This window comes from Ceratosolen solmsi, unplaced genomic scaffold, assembly GCF_000503995.2.
Source record: "Ceratosolen solmsi marchali unplaced genomic scaffold, CerSol_1.0 scaffold2, whole genome shotgun sequence".
NCBI classification, from domain to species: Eukaryota; Metazoa; Arthropoda; class Insecta; order Hymenoptera; family Agaonidae; genus Ceratosolen; species Ceratosolen solmsi.
In genome coordinates this window covers 3,231,285-3,250,449 of record NW_011948422.1, presented here as the reverse complement: position 1 = coordinate 3,250,449, position 19,165 = coordinate 3,231,285, and the positions used below count along the sequence as shown (strand labels likewise).

The window sequence follows — 19,165 nt, the reverse complement described above, 5'->3', positions numbered from 1 at the left end:
CCGAGACCTCGGAGTCGCCGGGCTTCAACAACAAGTCCATCAATCTCGTCCTCAACGTGCCGCCCAAGAATCCTAACGGCAAGAACGCCAACTCCTCGGCCGAGAACAAGCCCATGCAGAAGGTCAAGAAGACTTATATATGATACAGAAGACGCCAGGCCGTCTGAGGCTTGCCCCCCGAACCGGCTCCAGCTTCCAGCTCACCGGGTTAGTATCAATCCTCCTTCGACCTTATCAGCCATCCTTTATTATCTTATCGTATATGATGGAGCGCAAGCTTAGCCTCCATTGCCGATTTACTAAGGAGACCGAGAAGCCGTCGGCTACGGCGTTTAAAGGAGTCGCGCGACTTAAACGTTAGTATGACATAGAGACCAAGCGACACCTTACAATCATTAACTTGGCCCTCGAGTAAGTTTGACAAGAGACTTTAGACGCATTTAAGTAAAATGCTTCCACTCCGAACGAATGGAATGATAATTTGTGAGCGTGAATCGATAATAAATCCATTACAAGCTCGTGACAAAACTTTTATAAAACAGTTATCATCGTTACAAAGTCTTTCTATAAACGGAATTCACAACATACGTTTCGTCGGCTTTCATTTTCTCCTCTCTCGAAATTAACGAGCATGTATTTTTATCATCGATTTATCATAAAATTTTAATGTCTCGTTTACTCGAGTCTTCGAGTCCCTTCGATTTCACAAAGTACTAAACATTGTAAAAGCTACTCACCAATTTAATATAAAATGAAAACAAGCTTTATCAAAATGACGAAAAAGTTCAAAACAATCCCGCCGGCTTAACGAGTGCACATAACCTTTTAACTGCCTTCTATCGACAGGCTCCGAGGAAAGTCCATGCGGCCGCTGCAAGCCCTCCTCCTCTGCGCCCTGTACGATATCCGGCAGTGAGAGCAGCGCTGGCAGCGGTTCCGACAATAACCTCGACTCTCAAGACTATCGGCACAACGGCGGCCTCGTGGACCTGGACGACGAGCAGCGGCTCGACTACCTGCGCAACTACGAAAGCGACTACTTGCCCAAGTACCAGGATCCCAATGAGCAGCGACTAATGAATAAGGAAGCCTACCTCAATTACGACGCCGCGGGTCATATCGGTGACCCCGTCGAGGACTTCCTTGAGCTCGACTACCACCACGACTACTACGATCCGACTCAGCAGCAGGCGACGATGCGCGAGCACTATATGCTACCCACGGATCAACAGCAGCAGCAGAAGCAGCAGCAACATCAACATCAACAGCAACAGCAACAGCAACAGCAACAACAGCAGCAGCAGCAGCAACAACAACAACAACAACAGCAGCAGCAGTCCTCCATGTTCAATCCGCAATTCCTGCCGAACTTCAGCGACATGATGAGACTCGTGGCGCGCCACGAGACCGCCGATCGCTCAAAGTTCTATCCCAACGAGTCCGACGAGTATCAAGAGATCGTGGGCGAGAGCGACTATCAGCAGAGCACGGCGAGGGTTTTCCCAAGGCCGACGAATCCTCCGGTCTATCACCAGAAGCGCTCGAGTCTCGAGCTCAGCCGCGTCGAGCTCGAGAGCTTCGTGACACCGAAAGCTCAGACCGCCGGCAGGCGGAGCGGCTCCGTCGGCAAATCAAAGTTCGGCCTGCGTAACGACGCAAGCAACTTCCTCTCGTAGAGCATCGCCGAGCGCCTCACTCTACCCGAGCATTCGGACGTCGTCGACAGAGACTCGCGAGTACGGAGACGCTGAGTCCGCTAGACGCTCGGCTTTGCGTTTCTTCCGAACCGACGTGGTAACCGCAACCTCCTCCCCCTCCCACCCAACCCCAATCAATCGTCCCTCCTTTCATCGCGTCCCCCACACGCCTCCACCCCCTTCGCCCTTCCCCCTCCTCCCCGACCATTCCGCACACTATACCCGACGATCATTTACTTCATTTGCTTTCGTTTCTACTTATCTCGGAGTTTATAAACGATAAATCGAGGCGGTGTAGGCGTTAAGCGGTTGGAATAACTACTACACTTTCATTTTGTAACTAACGATCGATATTTTGTACATACTTTAATGTTCGAATATTTGAGTGATAGTGTGGATACTCATGCATTCGTGATACTTGAGTGCTGTCGCTTTCCTCGTTTCTTCCACGTATTTCCAAATTCATAAAATAATCGCAAAGCCAGCCGACGATATTTGGATATTAAATATTCGTGTCGGTGGATTATTATCAGTGTCCATGCTTAAACATTCGAATGTTTCAATAAACAAGCGATAATACAACTAATATACAACTAATAATTGAAAGCTCTTGTACAACCTACGATCGAACAAACCGATGCGCGTAAACTTGTAGCGTTCGATCGATTAACGAATAGTCTAATACTAAAGTAATTTGTTAAAAGCTCGCATGTATTCTACAGTTTTTCGGATTCGTCAAACGTTCTCTAAAATAGCGATCACGACACTTTATCGCCCTTGGACACTTAAATATTTGAATGTTCGTATATTTGATGAGTAGTCGAATAATATGTGACTAAGTAAAATCACCCTAGCCCTGCATGGTGTGCGTGCGTGCTGCTTTCGTATCGTCATCCAGATGCTGACGTCAACCAATCGCAAAAACTTCCAATTAAATGCATTCGTCGCTATTTTCTTTCTAATGTAATAATAAATATATCGAGGGAATGTCAGATTGTTGAAAAGCTGTGCTTGAGACGATACGCAACAGTGAACGAACGAGTGGAAATAAGAGCTTGAATTGATGTGCGTGCGTGCGTGCGTGCGTGCGTGCGTGCGTGTGCGTGCGTGTGTGCGTGTGAGAGAGAGAAAGAGAGAGAGAGAGAGAGAGAGAGAGAGAGAGAGAGGTGAGAGAGATGTGAGTGAGTGAGCAATATTAATCTTGAGAGAACAGACATAATGAACGTTTTTACAAATGTATAATGAATCTCTAGAATCTAATTTTATATTAAACGTCGAACGAATGGGCAGCAACCTAAGTACGAAGTATTGTCATTACGATGTTGAAAATTATATATGTATTTAATAAGAAGGAGATAAGCTTTAAACCAGGCTTTGACCAGCTTCATGCGTCATTATAAGGTTAGAGATCTTTTGTTGAAATTTAGGCACAAAAAACCGAAATGATAAAACAGAGAGCGAGAGTAAGGAGAGAAGCTAAAAAGGATGTGTTAGTATGTTACTAAAAATGTGATAAGATTTAAAGGAGTGTATTGTTAGCGGTGGCCTGTTAGGTGCTTAGATCAAGGATAAATAAAACAAAAACAAAAAAAATTACCCACGATAAGGATAACGCGTTGCGTAGAAACTAAAATTCGCAGTCGCAGTCGAGGCGTGCCTTCCATATGTATTTGTTGGCGTTTTCATCTATATAAATAGATTACGAGAGTAACATAAATAATTAATATTAAATGAAATAATTAGAAGTGAATAAAGTGGCCGTGAGAATGCAAGTTAGCGAGAGGGACTTGGGAAAGTGCCTCATTTTCATTTTTTAGACAGTGTTCTAATAGAGTGCAGAAAGAGAAAATAAAAGAGTAGATAAAGTCTGAAATTGTTATGCACTAAAGTTCAGAGACAACAAATTATCATGGATGACAAATGCATCATCGGATGTATCTTGTAAAATAAATAAAATCGGAGAATAAAGAAATGCTCGAAAAATAATGGAATAGACAAAGAGAAGCTGCATTGAAATGATTATCAATATATTTTTATTTGCTTGTAATATGCAAAAACAAATAAAAATTATGGTTATAAACCACAAAGACGCATATATATATATATATATATATATATATACTTTACGCGTACGTGAATATGTATGTGTATATACACGCGCGCGCGCGCGCCCGCACGTAAAGCATCCCTGTATACAGATGCTAGAATTTTTCGTGTAATAATAGAGAGATGAAAAATAATAATGATTTCGGGAAAAAGCAACTTCTCTAACTGCATGCCAACTTAAATGTTTTTTTCTTTTTTACTTGCGTAGGAGACTGAAATGATAGACTACGTTGTCGTTGAATAAAAATACTCTTGTTAAGCGATCGTAGCGTGTGAATAGATGTACGGGTCATTATACATACATGCATACATAAATTTAAGTTCTTTAACAATAAAAGTTTAGCGAAACCTTTCTCCTCAACGACTTCCGTCTATTTCGTTTTATACAGCTAATATCGCGCGTTACTCGAAAAATGACTATTGTTTTTTTTCTTTCTCTTTTTTTTTTAGCAATTTTTAATTTTTCTATAAGGGCTCCTTATCTCTTTTGTGCGGAATTCATTTTTGGACTTTAAAACATAATAGATTTTTTATTAACAAGTTGTTTGCATACACTCCTTAACACTCTAACGGCTAATTAATTTTATTAACATAAATCTAATTTCAACTAAACTTCATGTTAATAAACAATTAATATTCGATTCTTAATACTCTTTTTTATCTTTTCCTTTTTTAATTTATCACGAAAAAAATGCGCACAAAATATTTAAAAAATTTTTAAGTGATAAGAGAATTTATCTAAAATCTTTAAAGATAGAAAATTTTTATTGCAATCAATGAAGAGTTGAAGAAATAATTGAATTCGGCAAAAGTCACCATAACTCTAATCAAGTTTATAAGAATAAAAGAACGAATTCTGCAGAAAGGATTTATTAAAATTCACGATTTTTTTGCAGAATCCTATAGGCAACAGGGTGGGCAGGAAACGATCGTGAACAATATTTTTTTTCTTTTCTTTTTTTTCTTTCTGTTTTTTAGACAGTAAAGGAAATGAAAATTATAATGCACGCAAAAAATCATGTAGCGGCAAGTAAAAAAAAAATGAACAAACTTGTAAATACATAGCGTTAGTCTTGCCGAAAAAGAGATTTCAAGAGTGCGATTGAACTTAATCGTAATGTTACTTGTTATGGGAAATTTTTGCGAAAAAAGCACTGGGGCGTGTTTCAAAAAAAAAAAAAAAACAAAAAACAAAAAAACAAAACAAAACAAAAGAAAACAAACAAACGAAAAGTCACTCTGACGAATTCTAATATTATTGGCAGCTATTTTAAAAACTTTGAACTATTTGATTATTTTTACAGAATAGAAAACTTGTTAAACTTCATTTTAATGAACAAGACCAGTGAGTTTTTAAATTGGCGAAAAATATTTTATATTATTTGTATACAAAAGGTAAGAGGGAATGATATAAATACCTTGCGTTATACAAATACATTGATAATAGTTATAAAATCATAGTTTTAATATAGAAGAATCGACATGATATATTGAATACGAATAGTACACAAACATTTCATTGCTTAATCATTTGGACTCTAAAATCTTTATATACAGCATCGAATCATTTTGATGATACTATTTTTTAAATTATACCGTCACTCAAATTTTGTAGTGTAACTGAATTTGCAATAATATCAATAGCCATGACAAACTTTTGTGCTAAAGAATATTGTGAATCTGTCGATCTGTTGATCTTATACATCAAATATTTTATTTTAAAAAATTCTTATTTTTTTTTTTTGTTTTTTTTTTTGTTTTTTTTTTTTTTTTTTTTTGTTTTTTTTTTGTTTTTTTTTTTTTTGTTTTCGTTGTTGTTATTTTTTGTGGTAAGGTGAGTATTTTATGCGAATAGTATTGTGAAGAGATTCATAAATAATTGCAAATGTCAAGCGCCTACGTGTAATTTAATGCACATCACCTGACAAAAATGCTACATTCCAGAAAGCCGCGGCTGCCAACAATTATATACAATAGATTCGCGTAAAAGTTAAATGAATCGAGTAACAATAGTAACATTGTAGATAAATATATAGTATAAATGAATGAATTATGTAATGTAATGTAAGCATTAAATTACTAATTATTGTTAATTTCGTTGATTATAAGTAAATTGCGATTATAAATTGTATTATTTGACATTAATGCGAAAAACGTATTCATAAGTCACGCGTTTTAATAAATTTTTTATATGAAACTTGTAAATACTCCTTCAGCTCATTAAAACGCATTTTTTTAATTATAAAAAGAATTTAGCAAATATATGCACTCTAAACAATTTTATTGTCAAAAATTTATATGTTTTATTTATCGCCCGATCCTTCATTAATTTGTAAAATAAATTAATTGGAACTGATCAACTTGAGAGTCTGGGAAAAAGTGAAAAAGATAAAGATCTTAACAGTCTTTGTATAAATAAATTTGATTAAAATTTAATATACCAATGCAATAATAAAGTAAATCAGAAATAAATTTTGTCCACTACACATTGTAAAAGTTAATTTATTTGTATAATTTATCACATTTAATACAAATTACTTAAGACTTATATATACCTAAAATTACTCCATTTGTCACAACATCTGGAAGACTAGTAGTCTGATTCACATGAACATATGGGTCACAATGAAATGTTAATACTGGATGGTGTTGAAGCGAACCAGATTGAATAATGGCTTCGTCTTTATAAATTTTTAACATGCTGAAACACATTAAAGTTCTTGGCTAAATCAATATTTTATCTTACAATTGATAAACATCTGCATACCCTTTATGGTACATTTCTGAAGCTGAGTCGTCGATACCTAAAAAATTAAGAACTTGTTGCTTCGTATTGGCCAACTTCAGCATCTTTTGCATATAAATCTCTAAAGCGCTTCTTCTTTGTTCTAAAACTTTTGGATTTGAATTTCTCACTCGCTTTGGAGGGAATGGGGCTGTATGACAGCCTTTTTTTAACTATATTGTCGGACATATTTATCGATTCATTAATTATTGTATGAAGCAGATTATTAAGAAATATGAGAAAAAAATTTACCATACGATGAAGAGTATTAAATTCACTATATCTCTTTTCCACCAAATATCTGAATCCATTGTTTGAATCTACCATTTCGACAGCATAAACATAATAGGGTTTTCCATGAGACACGTTCGCCAAACGGTAACCACTGATGAAAATTTGATACATATCATGACTTTTATTTAATTCCATTACAGAATTACGAAGCAGTTGTTTTTGGCATTTTTTACATCAAATCGTTAAGATAACAATTCCTTTATTTATATTTTTGATAATCATCGATTTATCATCGGATATCTCTTAATTGTTTCGCATATGATAACAAAATTGCAACTTGTTGATAAAACAAACTTCCTTTCAGGTTACATCCTGCATCTACTTGCTGCGCCCTACACAAACTTTCTCGAATCCGAGAGATCAGAGATCAGAAAAACTGCAAAAAATTAAGAAACATAAGCAAACTTGAATGAATGAATGAGATTAACTTTCAATGAATAATGAATAACAGTGCGTTCCATATGTAAACATAATTAAGCAATTGTGCTTCTAAAATCTAAACTACTGTGCTGCTAATAGAGCAACTACTGCTAATGATGGGCACATCGAATAATACAAAATCAGCTGATTGGAAATTTTTACGCGCAACTCGCATGCGCACGAAACAAAAGGCCGATTGATATTCTATTTGAATTTTTTGCAGAGCTTGTTAACAATGAAAGAGCCAATAATTTAAAATCTCAACTACAACAGGCTACAAGTTATTCACGAATGTTAATCAATAGATAAAAGTTTTACTAATCAACAAGTTTTTGTTTCTCATAAATCTTGATAAGATGCATGGTGTTAATATTTTGAGGTTATACCGTTATCACCGCAAAATATTATTTCGAGAAAAAAATGTCAATAGACTTTACTCTTCCGAAACTAAGAATAAATTTAGAAATATATTAAAATTGCATGAGAGAGGAATGTTTGATGAAATTTTTCCAGATACAAGTGCGTAAGTACTCGATGTTTTTCATTTGTAATTTAAAGGGATGATCGGTACATTTAATCAGTGCTTCCATCCTTATAAATATTAAGATATATAGATATTATACTTGCTTAGACAGTTGAGAAAAATATGATAAAAATTATGTGCCTAGTGGGATTAATACTTTATTATTATTATAGGAATGATGTTACCAAGATTTTGAATTGTTCGCCACAGTGTGTTTATGCAGGATTCGATCCAACAGCTAGTAGCCTTCACGTTGGAAATTTATTAATTTTAATAAATTTATTGCATTGGCAAAGAGGAGGACATCGCGTTATTATTGTACTAGGTGGTGCAACTGGATTAATAGGTGATCCAAGTCATCGTGAATACGAACGAATGGCCATGGAAGAATACACAGTAAATGAAAATATTAAATCTATTAAGAAGACAATTATGGAAATCTTTGATAATCATGAAAGATATTTTTGGAAAGATTATAAATTTCCCCTTGCACCCATAAAAATAGAAAATAACAATGATTGGTACAACAAGACTACTGTTATCGAATTTGTCAAGAATATTGGACAGCAGTTCAGAATGGGGACAATGTTAAACAAAACTTCTGTCCAAGGTCGGCTCAAATCAGAAACTGGAATGAGTTTTACAGAATTTACCTATCAAATTTTTCAAGCTTACGACTGGTTGTATTTATTTCAAAAATATAAATGCCAATTTCAAATTGGTGGGAGCGATCAGTTAGGAAACATTTCAGCTGGACACGAATTAATCTCTAGAGTAACGAAAAAAAATGTCTTTGGCTTCACGTTGCCTTTAATAACTGGAGAAGGTGGAAAGAAGTTTGGAAAATCACTTAAAAATGCTGTTTGGCTGTCATCGCGTAAATCGTCAAGTTTTCAGTTATATCAGTTTTTCATAAGAACCAATGATTCTGACGTTGAGGCTTATCTAAAACTCTTTACCTTCTTACCTCTCCCACAAATTGATCAAATAATTCAAGAACACAGGACACATCCAGAGCAAAGAAAAGCGCAACATATATTAGCGGAACATGTCACGACATTGGTACACGGAGGTAATGATTTTAATTTCTCCATTGCGGTATTAACAATCATTCGGTATTAGATTTAATGGGTTAATATTAAAATTAATAAAACTTCTAGTCATTATATTTTTCAATCATTCAAGAATTTCAATATATTTTATAATAACAATCTACAGATAAAATCACGATGGAACAGTTATAAGTAATAATTAAAAGCTTTCCTACAAATTTGTAGTAAAAATAATTAAAACCGTTCGAATAATAACCAACAAATATATATTTATTTAATATTAAACGGATAATTAAATATTACTTTTACTTTACAGAAGAAGGATTATCAGCAGCCAAAAATGCCTCCCTTCTCTTATATGATTCATCCATCGAATCATTATCGTCAATGACTACAGAACAATTGTTGTGTGTTTTTGAAAATACCCAAATTACTCATTTAATTCCTGATGAAAATATGAGTGTTTTTGATCTTGCTATGAAGGCAAAGTGTTTCAAAAATGAAAGTGACGCCGCCAGAATAATTAATGCTGGTGGATTTTATATAAATTATGAAAAAGTTACGGATGTTAATGAGATCATTCATCCTGATAAATATATATTACCAAATAATATAACACTTCTAAGGACTGGAAAAAAAACTTATCATATAGTACAATGGATGGAGTTAAAGAAAGATGCAAATTTGGTGTAATATAAAATTATTTACAATTTGCAATTAAATGAAAGTATTTTATAAAATTATATACTATTTGATATTAAAATTTACCCATTATAAATAACACATATTTAATCAATGTTAATTTCTGTTAATTTATTTTATATTAGTTATTCGTTTGTATATTTTACGATGATTGTAAAGTTAATAAAATTTTTCGTGTTTCATTCTGTAATAAGGGAAAATCATGTTCCGTTTGTTGCATAATGTCCTTTAACTGATTATTCAGGCTTTGTTGATTTTGCCATTCTTCGTTTAAAAGTGTTTCGTTTTTAATAAGTAATTTATATTGACCATTTTTCAAATCCCTGAGCATATTTACTTTACGTTGTTTTCTCACCAGCACTTCCAAATTCTGAAATAATAATATTATAATTGAAATAATAACATTTAAAAAGCCAATAATATCTATTGTATCAAATGCAATATATACATGGTGTTTTATCAACTCGGCTTCCATAATTTGTTTTTCTATGTCAGGTATAATGTCCTCGTTTTGTCTCAATAATTTCTGACCCTCGTTCAAATAATCCAATAACTTCTTTTGTTCAGCTTCCAGGCTACTAATTTTATTTTCCATTTGTTTTATTTCCTAAAATGGAATTAATTATACAAAATAAAACTATTTCTTATCTAAGAGAAAACTTAAAACTAAACTTATAAAATAAAATTACTTTTGTTATTTGTTTGATTTTAATTTTTTGATCTTCTAATCTTTTTCTAAGTACTATTCTTTGATTGTGTTGATTTTTTGGATTTCTTTTTTCTCTCGCTATCGCCTCATCCATAATATTTTCCCTTTTAGATACACAGAATTCCATATTTTGAATTAACTTCTCTTGGGTTTTTTGAAGGTAAGAAAAACGTATTTCCATCTTATGTATTTCACTTTTCATCATAGCTATGTCGCTGCCCGTACTCCTTTTCTCTTTGCAAGATTTATTTATTTCATTTACCAATTGTACCTTGAAAAGCCAAGTAATTGAATAAAAATAGTAGCTCGAACGAATTAAACAAATTACTATGACACGGTAGCATGTTTGTACAGTAATTGATTTTTTGAATAATACTTTCAGTTCACGATAAAACAAAAATAAAAAAATAAAAGGGACATGTTAAAAAAAATACTTTTTTTAACTATTTAGCCTTTTTACTCTATACCTTTTTTTCCCAAGACAGACTTTCACGCTGAGCAGATTTTAATTCGTCCTTAAGTGTACCTTTATCATTATTTAATTGTTTAATGTCAGTTTGTAATTTGATCAATTCCATTTCAGCATCTTTTAATGAATTAATGTATTCATTTTTGGCTGCTGTATTCTTATCCTCGAGTTCAATTTTCAATTCTTTTTGCGAAGCAAGCCTGAGATTAATTTGCAATAATTTATACTGCAGTGCACTAATTGATCTATTAATACTAACGTCTTCTTTTTGCTGTTTTTCCAATTCATTTTCGAGCTTTATGTTCTTTTGTTCCATTAGTATTACGTCTTTACTAACAGTACTAAACTCTTTCATTTGTAAATCCCTTTGCTCGCTTAAAGTGAACATGTAACCTTGCTGACGAAGCCAAAATTGTTGTGCTTTTTTCATTTTCCCTTCTATTTCATTAAGAAGCTTTTCCATAGCTGCAATTTTAAGATCTAAAGGATTTGCTTCTTTACCATCCACCGATGATATCTAGATTAATGTCACATTGAATATTTTCAATATTACATAGCATTGTTACTCTTGTAGTAATATATTAAAAAATTACCTCTTCCATTTTTTTATTTGAAGCTGCAAGTTTTCTTTCCTTTTGCTTAAATAGTAAATCATAATTTTTTATCTCATTTTGTAATTTATTGATTTCTTTTTCTTTTTCTAAATTCTTCTGCATTACAGCATCCAAGTCAAACTTGCTGTTTTCCATAAGAGAATTAAGTTTTTCCGATTCAAGAAGATATTTACCATATGAATTTTCAAGTCGTGCTAAATTTAATTCATTCACAATATTAAAATCCTTAGCTTCGTGCAATAATTTATTTATATATCGGACTGTATTATCATGACACGATTTATCATCCAATTTAAGTAAAATATCATCTTCCAATTTATGCTTTTGATTGTAAGATTTCATAATTTCTTTATTTAAGAAATTTTCTTTGTTGAGAATTGATTTGTATTCCTAAAATATTTCTATAATATATAAAATCAAAGTATTCTATTTTTAATTACAATTATTATTGTTGTACGCACGGTTGTCACAAGGGCACATTCTTTTTCATTCTGATTCATATATTTAGATGTTTTAACAAAATCCGATTCTAAATTTAAAAATTTTTCTTTATCGAGACCATGTGATATTTTTATACTCTTCATTTCATCATTCATTTTTAATTGTAACGATGTAAGATATTCATTATTTTCCATTTCTTTCATGGAATCTTTTTTTATTTTTTCTGTCTGAGTTTGTAAGCTTTGTAAGGACTCCCGAATTTGTCTGAAATTCATGAAAATATAGTTAAATTGTTAATATTACAATACCAACTCTTATAAATAAAAGTTAAAGATAATTATCATGTTAAATAAAATTTGTGAAATATGCAATGTGATATTATATTAAAATATATTTCGAAAATGTTTCTTTTCTTACAATCTAATTGATGTAAAATGGAAAATGTTAAATTAGTTAACAAACCTTTGCTCTGAAATAATTTCTTCGCTAATTTTATCTCTTTGACTAATAAGATTTAGAACATTGTTCCATGCACCGTACAAAGTTTTATGCTCCTTTTCTAATCCTTCGAGATCGGCATTCGCATCAGCTATTGTCTGACTCAAATTAATTTTCTCTTCATCTTTTATCTGAAACTGTTCGTCAAGATCCCTTATTTCAATCTGCAGCTTCCAAATTTCATCCTCCAATTTATACAGAACATAATCTTTTTGTTGCTTTTGATAAAGAAGCTCGCGCTCTACAATAGCATCTTTTTCTGATATTCTTTGAGAAATCGTTACACTTCCAGCTAATTCACTTTCCCACTTAAAAAATTGTTCCTGAAGTATATCAAGGCTCTCGATACTTTGCAAAAGATTTTTTTCTTTTGACTTTTTAGTTTCCAATTCTCTGTTTAGTTTTTTATTTACTTCTTTGACTGTTTTTAAATGCTCTTCGGTATCTCCTCTTAAATTAATAATTTCAGCTAACATATGTTTGTAATTTTCGATAGCTGCGTTTTGTTGAGCAGCCTCTTGTTGTATATCGAATAAAATAATACCTTCGTCTTCTCGAATCTTATTGTCATCTTTAATAGCCGCTTCCTAATAAAACAATGTAATTTATAAAATGTGATTTATTATTTTCCATTTTTTAATTAGATTTACTTCTGTATCAATCAAATTAAGTTCTCACAAGTTCGCAGATTTCATTGGAAAGCTTGTCGTCGGTACGCAGAAGATGTAACTTGAGAGCATCTTGAAATCTTTTCATTAATGGATCGTCAGGATCTAATATTTTAAAATCATCTTTATCTGAATCGCTCATCCATTGCTGCTTAGGTGGCACTGAAGTACTTTCAGGAAAAAGTAAGGATGATTGTTGTTGAAATGCATCGTGCGTGTCATTTAATTCTAGCTCCTCTATTTTCTCACTATCCATAACAAAAACAAAGGTATTACAATAATATATCAATGGTATTATTGATATAATTAATATAAAATTTGTTTTAATATGGATGAGATAAAAAATATGCAATAATTACAAAATTTGATCAATCTTCCATTAGGTTTTAGTAACCATGGTGATTTGAATACTAAATGCTATTAAGGTGAATATTATGCTTAAGATATAATAAAGATATAATCGTGTTTGCAATGTACAATTTGATACTGTTAGTGCGCTAAATCATTAAGATTTTATAGGAATTTTAATTTTAATTCAAAAGTCAAATAAAAATTTTATAGTTTAACAGTGGTTTTTCAAAATATTCGCATACGATTAGATACGAGGTATTGCTATTTCTTAGTTTCACAACACTTGCTCATATAAATTATAAAATAATTATAATAAGCTTATTTAATCTAGAATAAAAAAATATATTGCATTAAACAGATATTATTTTATAATTATTATGAGCTTCGGTTGGATGTTTAAAATGTCGTGTTACTCAAAATAAGGGACAAAATTTTAAAGTAGAAAGAATTATTTATTCAACGTACAACCAACGACCTTTGATTTTACTTATTTATTTATATTTACTTAATTTTACGTATTTATTTTTTTTTTTTTTTTTTTTTTTTTTTTTTTTTTTTTTGATTGGTACTAAACCTTTTAATAATTTTTTTTAATCTTCTAAGTCACAGGATTGCCTAGTGACGAGTTCACAGCGGATGAAAAGCGCGGCAAAAGTCAATGAAATTCAGACTCCTATTGGTCAAGTATTAGAATATTGTGAAGATTGGACCAAATTTTTCATGAAAATCATTTTTGTAAAATCCCGGAAGCTCCGATTTTCAGTTCATTTGCCGCCAAAGCTTATTCTTACATATACAAACTTCAGTTACTCCCGCGCGCTTTTTAGTGCTTATTGTCTTTGTTTTTCATTTATACGGAAAACGATCAACCTGACGAGGAAAGGTACGCTCGAGAATTTCTAGCGTCTTCGAGAATTTGTCGGAGCTGCCTCCGATTCAGCTTCGCGTGAGGTATTCATCGCCGTTCACAAGTTGTGTATTGTTTCTTTTTTTTTTTTTTTTTTTTTTTTTTTTTTTTTTATGAAAAATTGAAATCCGAATTATTCTCTGAGTGTTGTTTATTGGAGAGAAAAAAAAATCTAACAATGGCTAAAGTACAGGTGGCAAATGTTGCTGTACTCGATAATCCATCACCATTTTTCAATCCTATACAATTTGAAATTACTTTCGAATGCATCGAGGAGCTCAAAGAAGGTTAGACTAAATGTATATAATCGGCAATGTTTATGCTGTTGTAATATCATAAATAATTATAATGATTCGTAGCTGTGTAGCTGCATTTAGCGAAAGATGCTAATTGCAACGGCATCGTTTTATTTTACATAAATCCTGCAATTAGTGTACTGAGAAAGAAAAGTACATAAATTGTAGGTAGGTATTAGTAGGTGGTAAAACGGACAAAAGTAGCCTTATCAAAAGTTTTTTATAAATTGAATAATCTATGTGTTACCAGTGCAGAAGGAGCACAAGGTTCATTTTATGCTTTTGCTTTTACTTTCACTTTTACTATTACTATTACCATTACTATTTACTTAACCTTAATATTTACAAAATATATTGTTATTGAATTTTTTTTTTTTAATATTATTAAATTCATCGATTCTATATTTTTACAGATTTGGAATGGAAAATGATTTATGTAGGTTGTGCCGAATCAGAAGAGTTCGACCAAGTTCTTGACACAATCTACGTTGGACCAATACCCGAAGGAAGACACATGTTTGTATTTCAAGTAAGACCATATTGTTTATAACAGTCACAGTAACCTCGTAACAAAAATTAATAGTACTTATAGTAACTATATTAATAATATACCTTAATATCGAATTTAGTAAATTAATATTAGTTACCCACTTAAAACTAAATGTAAAAATAGTATATTATTATTATTATTATTATTCTATCAATTATATTGCTACCAATTAATAAAACGATAGACAATAATTCATCAAAATTGTTTATTAAAAAATTGGAAGCTATTTATAATTATATTACCATTGATTTGAATTGTATTATTAATAATCGTTGTTCCAATTGTTTTACAAAGTATATAATTTTTATAATTAACATAATTATTTTAAAAAATAATAATGAACTATAATTATAATGATACGTAATGAAAATTCATTATGTATAAATAAATTATTTTATCAATGATCTATTTATCGATATATAATTTCTTGCCTAATTGGAAAAATATTTTAATATTATATAATTTTTTTTAAATATAGCTAATTTTCAAATATTTAACCTTAAAAACTAGATACATTCAATACAAATGACATTTCATAGAATATTATAAAATAATTTATTACAAATAATTAAAGTAAGACCTCATACATTATATTTTCATTAAAAATTGTACTTTTGGATAATACTTCTTCTTTACCTCATTGTAAAATCATACTCGTTCAAATATATTTATACCAATAACTATAATTTAGCAATTTTATCTACTATATTTAATTCCATATAGCCAAAATGAAAGTAAATTTCCAGATTTTTTTAATCAGAGATACAAATAATATTCATGAATTATTGAAGCAATTTAATTTAATATATAATATTCCATCATAATTAAAATTAACATTGTAATTAAAAAATGTAATTAAAATAATTTTGATGCCTCTTTTACCTTTTCAATACTCAGTTTTTGTAAAGTGAAAATAAATAAATATGATTTATGAATTGTTTATTAAATATTTGAATAAAAGATTTTTAATCATGGAATCCTTTGAAAGTATTTAAAAAAATTTTATTCTATAGTGATTCCTTATTTTTATAACTTATTTCTTGTTAAGTTAGTATTATGTAAAATCACTAAAGTGAATATTACTTAATTATGTGTACAAATAATTCTAATTGTAGAATACGAGTTTAAAACGGGCCAAAGCAAATTCTTAATAATATATTTAATTTTATCTAAAAATACATATTACAACGTATTTGAAATAATTTATTATTAATTTGAACATTTCAGGCAGATCCACCAGATACAAGTAGAATTCCTGTGAACGATGCTTTAGGTGTTACAGTAGTCTTATTAACTTGTTCTTATCGTAGTCAAGAATTTGTGAGGGTGGGATATTTTATAAACAATGAGTATACCGATCCTGAATTAAGGGAAAATCCACCTCCACAACCTCAATTTGATAAAGTACAAAGGAACATTTTGGCTGACAAACCACGTGTTACTAGATTTAAGATAAATTGGGATGACAGTTCGAGCTCCCCAACGAATACTATGGCTGAAGGTATGAATGCACAGAATGCAGTGGAAGAAACAACACAAGATGTTCCTTCAACTTCACTGAGTTTTACGGAAAATACACAAAATAGTATGGAAGTGATGTAAATCTTTTATGTTTAATATTTTCGTTCTCGTTTTAAACAATCGCAAAATTTTTAAATCAATATGTGCTATATTTTGTAAATGAACAAAGAACAACACCTTAGTAGCGGCAAACATGGATTTAATTCAAAGTTAAAATTATGATATTTGCTAATTGATTATTGCTGCTGCTTTTCCTACTTCATAATTATTTTGCGTTTTATTTATGAATTCCATGTGTACAAATGACTCGACTATCAAGTCTTTAAGTTAATTGGAACTGAGTTAGAAAAAAGGGTTATATACTTTAAAACTTCGATAATGATAATCAATATTTAATTAATTTTAAATAATCTCAGACATTATTTCTATTTAGGTGTGTAATATGCAAATGTTTCATTTAGTTGTTTCAATATAAAGTTATAATATCCCAATGGAGAAGTAATTTAAATAAAAAGAACCTTTTTTTTTCTACATTTTGTACTCAGTACTGCCTAATATTAAGTGTAATTTTATTGGATTTTTTTTCTCTCATAATTTAAATTTAAATATCATGTAACACCTGACGTTATATTTATGTAGTAAAACTACTAAATTGTATAAATTTTGGATGTTCTTTCGCGAGATGCAATTATTTGAAATTTCAAGATTTATTAATTCAATGATTATCAAAGCGTAAAAGATAAGAGATAGAATTATTGCTCGAATGGTTCATGTATATATATACATATTAAAAATAACATTGTTTTCTACTTATATAAGACATGACTTTTTATTTTGTTTTCCCTTTTAGAATATAAGTTACTTTGGTCACAAATTTTCGAACTGAAAATATAATCTAATGATATTAGTTTCATAATAAATAAGTAATTCAATATTCAATCAGTAATTTTTCCATGTATAAACATTTATTATACACGCACTTTTAATAATACAAAGGTAACGAAAGGCATACAGGTAGCAATGGCGATAACAACATTATAACGATTTTTCTTGATTAACAGTTAAACTTGCATTGCATATAATTTAATTTCTTCCAGCTATTTATACATATGATGTATGCATACAATTATACACACGCGCGCGCACACACACACACACACACACATAACTGTTTATATATTAAGTACACATTTTCAACTTGACTAATTATATTAAATATAATTAACTGATTTTTAATAGTAAGGTTTTATGTGATATATTTAAAAATCTAATTCTTTCGTAAAATGTTTTATATAACAGGCATTGTTACACAATTTTCGACCCTGATAATTGGAATAAGCTTTTTAGCATTTTTAAACATTACGGTTGATGCATTATTTTATAATTATGAACTAGAAATTAATATAAATCAAAGGTATAAGAAAAAATTAATTTTTACAATTTAATATTAAAATTTTAATTTCTACCTAATTAGTGAAACGTTTTATTTATATTCCACGTTTAGTGTGCATTTTTGTATTTCACGTTATAGCGTAATCATTAAAAAATCCTTATACGTTATTAATTATAACACATTGTCAAAATTATAGTATAGTGTGAAAGAAGTACCCAATCAGTTAACGAAATTTTTATCGAATTCATTTACAATACTTTTAATTAAACACCGTTAGTAATTGTTTTCAGTTACATTAAGCTTTTTATTGGAGAAATGGTTAATTATTTGAAATTTTCCCTTTTATCAATTGTACATTCACATTTTGTCTAATTAAAATTCAAAAACTTTCTTACATTCAAACATCTATTAAATTTTCAAAATTTGTTCACCTTTCAATAATTTCACATAATATAAGCACTTGTACAGTCTATATATATATATATATATATAAAGTCTGCATGATAATTCAGAAAATTCTTTATTTTCCATAGGCTTCATGGATTCTTTCTTTCTATGCTTGTCTTGCTAAATGCATTTTGTGCTTGGGATTTTTTAACTTACACCTGTACCATTTCTACCTGTTTAATGACTCGACATTACTACTAAATGCCTCTGTAATTGACTAGGGACCTTATATATTGCATCTATATAGACACTAAAAACTTTATTTTCAAATACTGTTTTTATAAAAATCAATATTATTGCTAAAATGTTTATGTATCCACGTATATTAGAATTTTATTCGAGATTACATATATATTTTTAAGCCTTTTTAACATAGTTTTCTTTTTAGTTGCCTCGTTTAGTACTCGAAATATGTACAGTAACTTTCATTAATTAACTATTCATGCTTCTAGAGGCACTTCCACACACATTTTATCGCAAATTCTGATTTAATAATATACTATTGTTATATTTTTCATTTAACTGCAAAAGCACAAATAAAACAGTTTGCAAAATAAACATCCATTTATTTTTCCTATTGGCACTATATTTTTAACTATTGGGAAGACCAATGAACAAGTATTCGTTTTTCATGCTATTGTTTTTTTTTTTTTTAATTTTTAATCTATTATATTGTAAACGACGATAAAAAAATACAAATACACAAGGATTACAATTATTTT

The 19,165-nt window shown here is 30.5% G+C and overlaps 5 protein-coding genes across 6 annotated transcripts in view; 3 read left to right on the top strand and 2 right to left on the bottom strand.

Annotated features, from left to right (window-relative positions):
- LOC105361816 (semaphorin-1A) overlaps positions 1-923 on the top strand; it is a 269,541-nt gene extending 268,618 nt beyond the window's left edge. Inside the window, 2 exon segments of the mRNA XM_011499098.1 lie at positions 1-207; positions 847-923. The exon segment at positions 1-207 is cut by the window's left edge and continues 1 nt beyond it. Of these exon segments, the coding sequence (XP_011497400.1) occupies positions 1-143 (143 nt within the window). The 3' untranslated portion in view covers positions 144-207; positions 847-923.
- Positions 924-6,285: 5,362 nt separating this feature from the next.
- LOC105361815 (sorting nexin-24) lies at positions 6,286-7,428 on the bottom strand. Its single transcript, XM_011499097.1, has 3 exons — positions 6,841-7,428; positions 6,571-6,761; positions 6,286-6,504 (listed from the first exon to the last, which is right to left on the bottom strand). Exons 1-3 carry the CDS (start codon positions 7,015-7,017, stop codon positions 6,342-6,344), a joined length of 531 nt encoding a protein of 176 aa, XP_011497399.1. The 5' UTR covers positions 7,018-7,428; the 3' UTR covers positions 6,286-6,341.
- Positions 7,429-7,481: 53 nt separating this feature from the next.
- TyrRS-m (Tyrosine--tRNA ligase, mitochondrial) lies at positions 7,482-9,620 on the top strand. Its single transcript, XM_011499096.1, has 3 exons — positions 7,482-7,825; positions 7,999-8,897; positions 9,194-9,620. The coding sequence occupies exons 1-3, from the start codon at positions 7,659-7,661 to the stop codon at positions 9,568-9,570; spliced, it is 1,443 nt and encodes a 480-aa protein (XP_011497398.1). The 5' UTR covers positions 7,482-7,658; the 3' UTR covers positions 9,571-9,620.
- Positions 9,621-9,712: 92 nt separating this feature from the next.
- LOC105361813 (coiled-coil domain-containing protein 40) lies at positions 9,713-13,393 on the bottom strand. 2 transcript variants are annotated; one of them, XM_011499094.1, is made up of 9 exons: positions 13,338-13,393; positions 12,989-13,226; positions 12,275-12,897; positions 11,833-12,076; positions 11,351-11,761; positions 10,756-11,274; positions 10,269-10,559; positions 10,028-10,186; positions 9,713-9,949 (listed from the first exon to the last, which is right to left on the bottom strand). In XM_011499094.1, exons 2-9 carry the CDS (start codon positions 13,118-13,120, stop codon positions 9,722-9,724), a joined length of 2,607 nt encoding a protein of 868 aa, XP_011497396.1. In that variant the 5' UTR covers positions 13,121-13,226; positions 13,338-13,393; the 3' UTR covers positions 9,713-9,721. The 2 variants fall into 2 exon arrangements, with proteins under 2 accessions (XP_011497396.1, XP_011497395.1); XM_011499093.1 differs by lacking the exon at positions 13,338-13,393 and having other exon boundaries at positions 12,989-13,294.
- Positions 13,394-14,327: 934 nt separating this feature from the next.
- On the top strand, positions 14,328-17,222 carry asf1 (histone chaperone asf1). Its single transcript, XM_011499092.1, has 3 exons — positions 14,328-14,523; positions 14,946-15,061; positions 16,310-17,222. Exons 1-3 carry the CDS (start codon positions 14,415-14,417, stop codon positions 16,682-16,684), a joined length of 600 nt encoding a protein of 199 aa, XP_011497394.1. The 5' UTR covers positions 14,328-14,414; the 3' UTR covers positions 16,685-17,222.
- The last annotated feature ends 1,943 nt before the right edge of the window (positions 17,223-19,165 follow it).

Excerpts from the sequence above, each read along its gene's own strand:
- LOC105361815 (XM_011499097.1), bottom strand. The coding sequence starts at position 7,017 with ATGGAATTAAATAAAAGTCATGATATGTATCAAATTTTCATCAGTGGT. Across the intron at positions 6,762-6,840 it reads TTAATACTCTTCATCGTATG|TTAAAAAAAGGCTGTCATAC; the intron begins GTAAATTTTTTT and ends CCGACAATATAG. Across the intron at positions 6,505-6,570 it reads TCAGAAATGTACCATAAAGG|CATGTTAAAAATTTATAAAG; the intron begins GTATGCAGATGT and ends AATGTGTTTCAG.
- TyrRS-m (XM_011499096.1), top strand. The coding sequence starts at position 7,659 with ATGCATGGTGTTAATATTTTGAGGTTATACCGTTATCACCGCAAAATA. Across the intron at positions 7,826-7,998 it reads ATTTTTCCAGATACAAGTGC|GAATGATGTTACCAAGATTT; the intron begins GTAAGTACTCGA and ends TTATTATTATAG. Across the intron at positions 8,898-9,193 it reads CACGACATTGGTACACGGAG|AAGAAGGATTATCAGCAGCC; the intron begins GTAATGATTTTA and ends TTTACTTTACAG.
- LOC105361813 (XM_011499093.1), bottom strand. The coding sequence starts at position 13,234 with ATGGATAGTGAGAAAATAGAGGAGCTAGAATTAAATGACACGCACGAT. Across the intron at positions 11,762-11,832 it reads AATGTGCCCTTGTGACAACC|GAATACAAATCAATTCTCAA; the intron begins GTGCGTACAACA and ends GAAATATTTTAG. Across the intron at positions 10,560-10,755 it reads GTCTGTCTTGGGAAAAAAAG|GTACAATTGGTAAATGAAAT; the intron begins GTATAGAGTAAA and ends TGGCTTTTCAAG.
- asf1 (XM_011499092.1), top strand. The coding sequence starts at position 14,415 with ATGGCTAAAGTACAGGTGGCAAATGTTGCTGTACTCGATAATCCATCA. Across the intron at positions 14,524-14,945 it reads CATCGAGGAGCTCAAAGAAG|ATTTGGAATGGAAAATGATT; the intron begins GTTAGACTAAAT and ends ATATTTTTACAG. Across the intron at positions 15,062-16,309 it reads GACACATGTTTGTATTTCAA|GCAGATCCACCAGATACAAG; the intron begins GTAAGACCATAT and ends TGAACATTTCAG.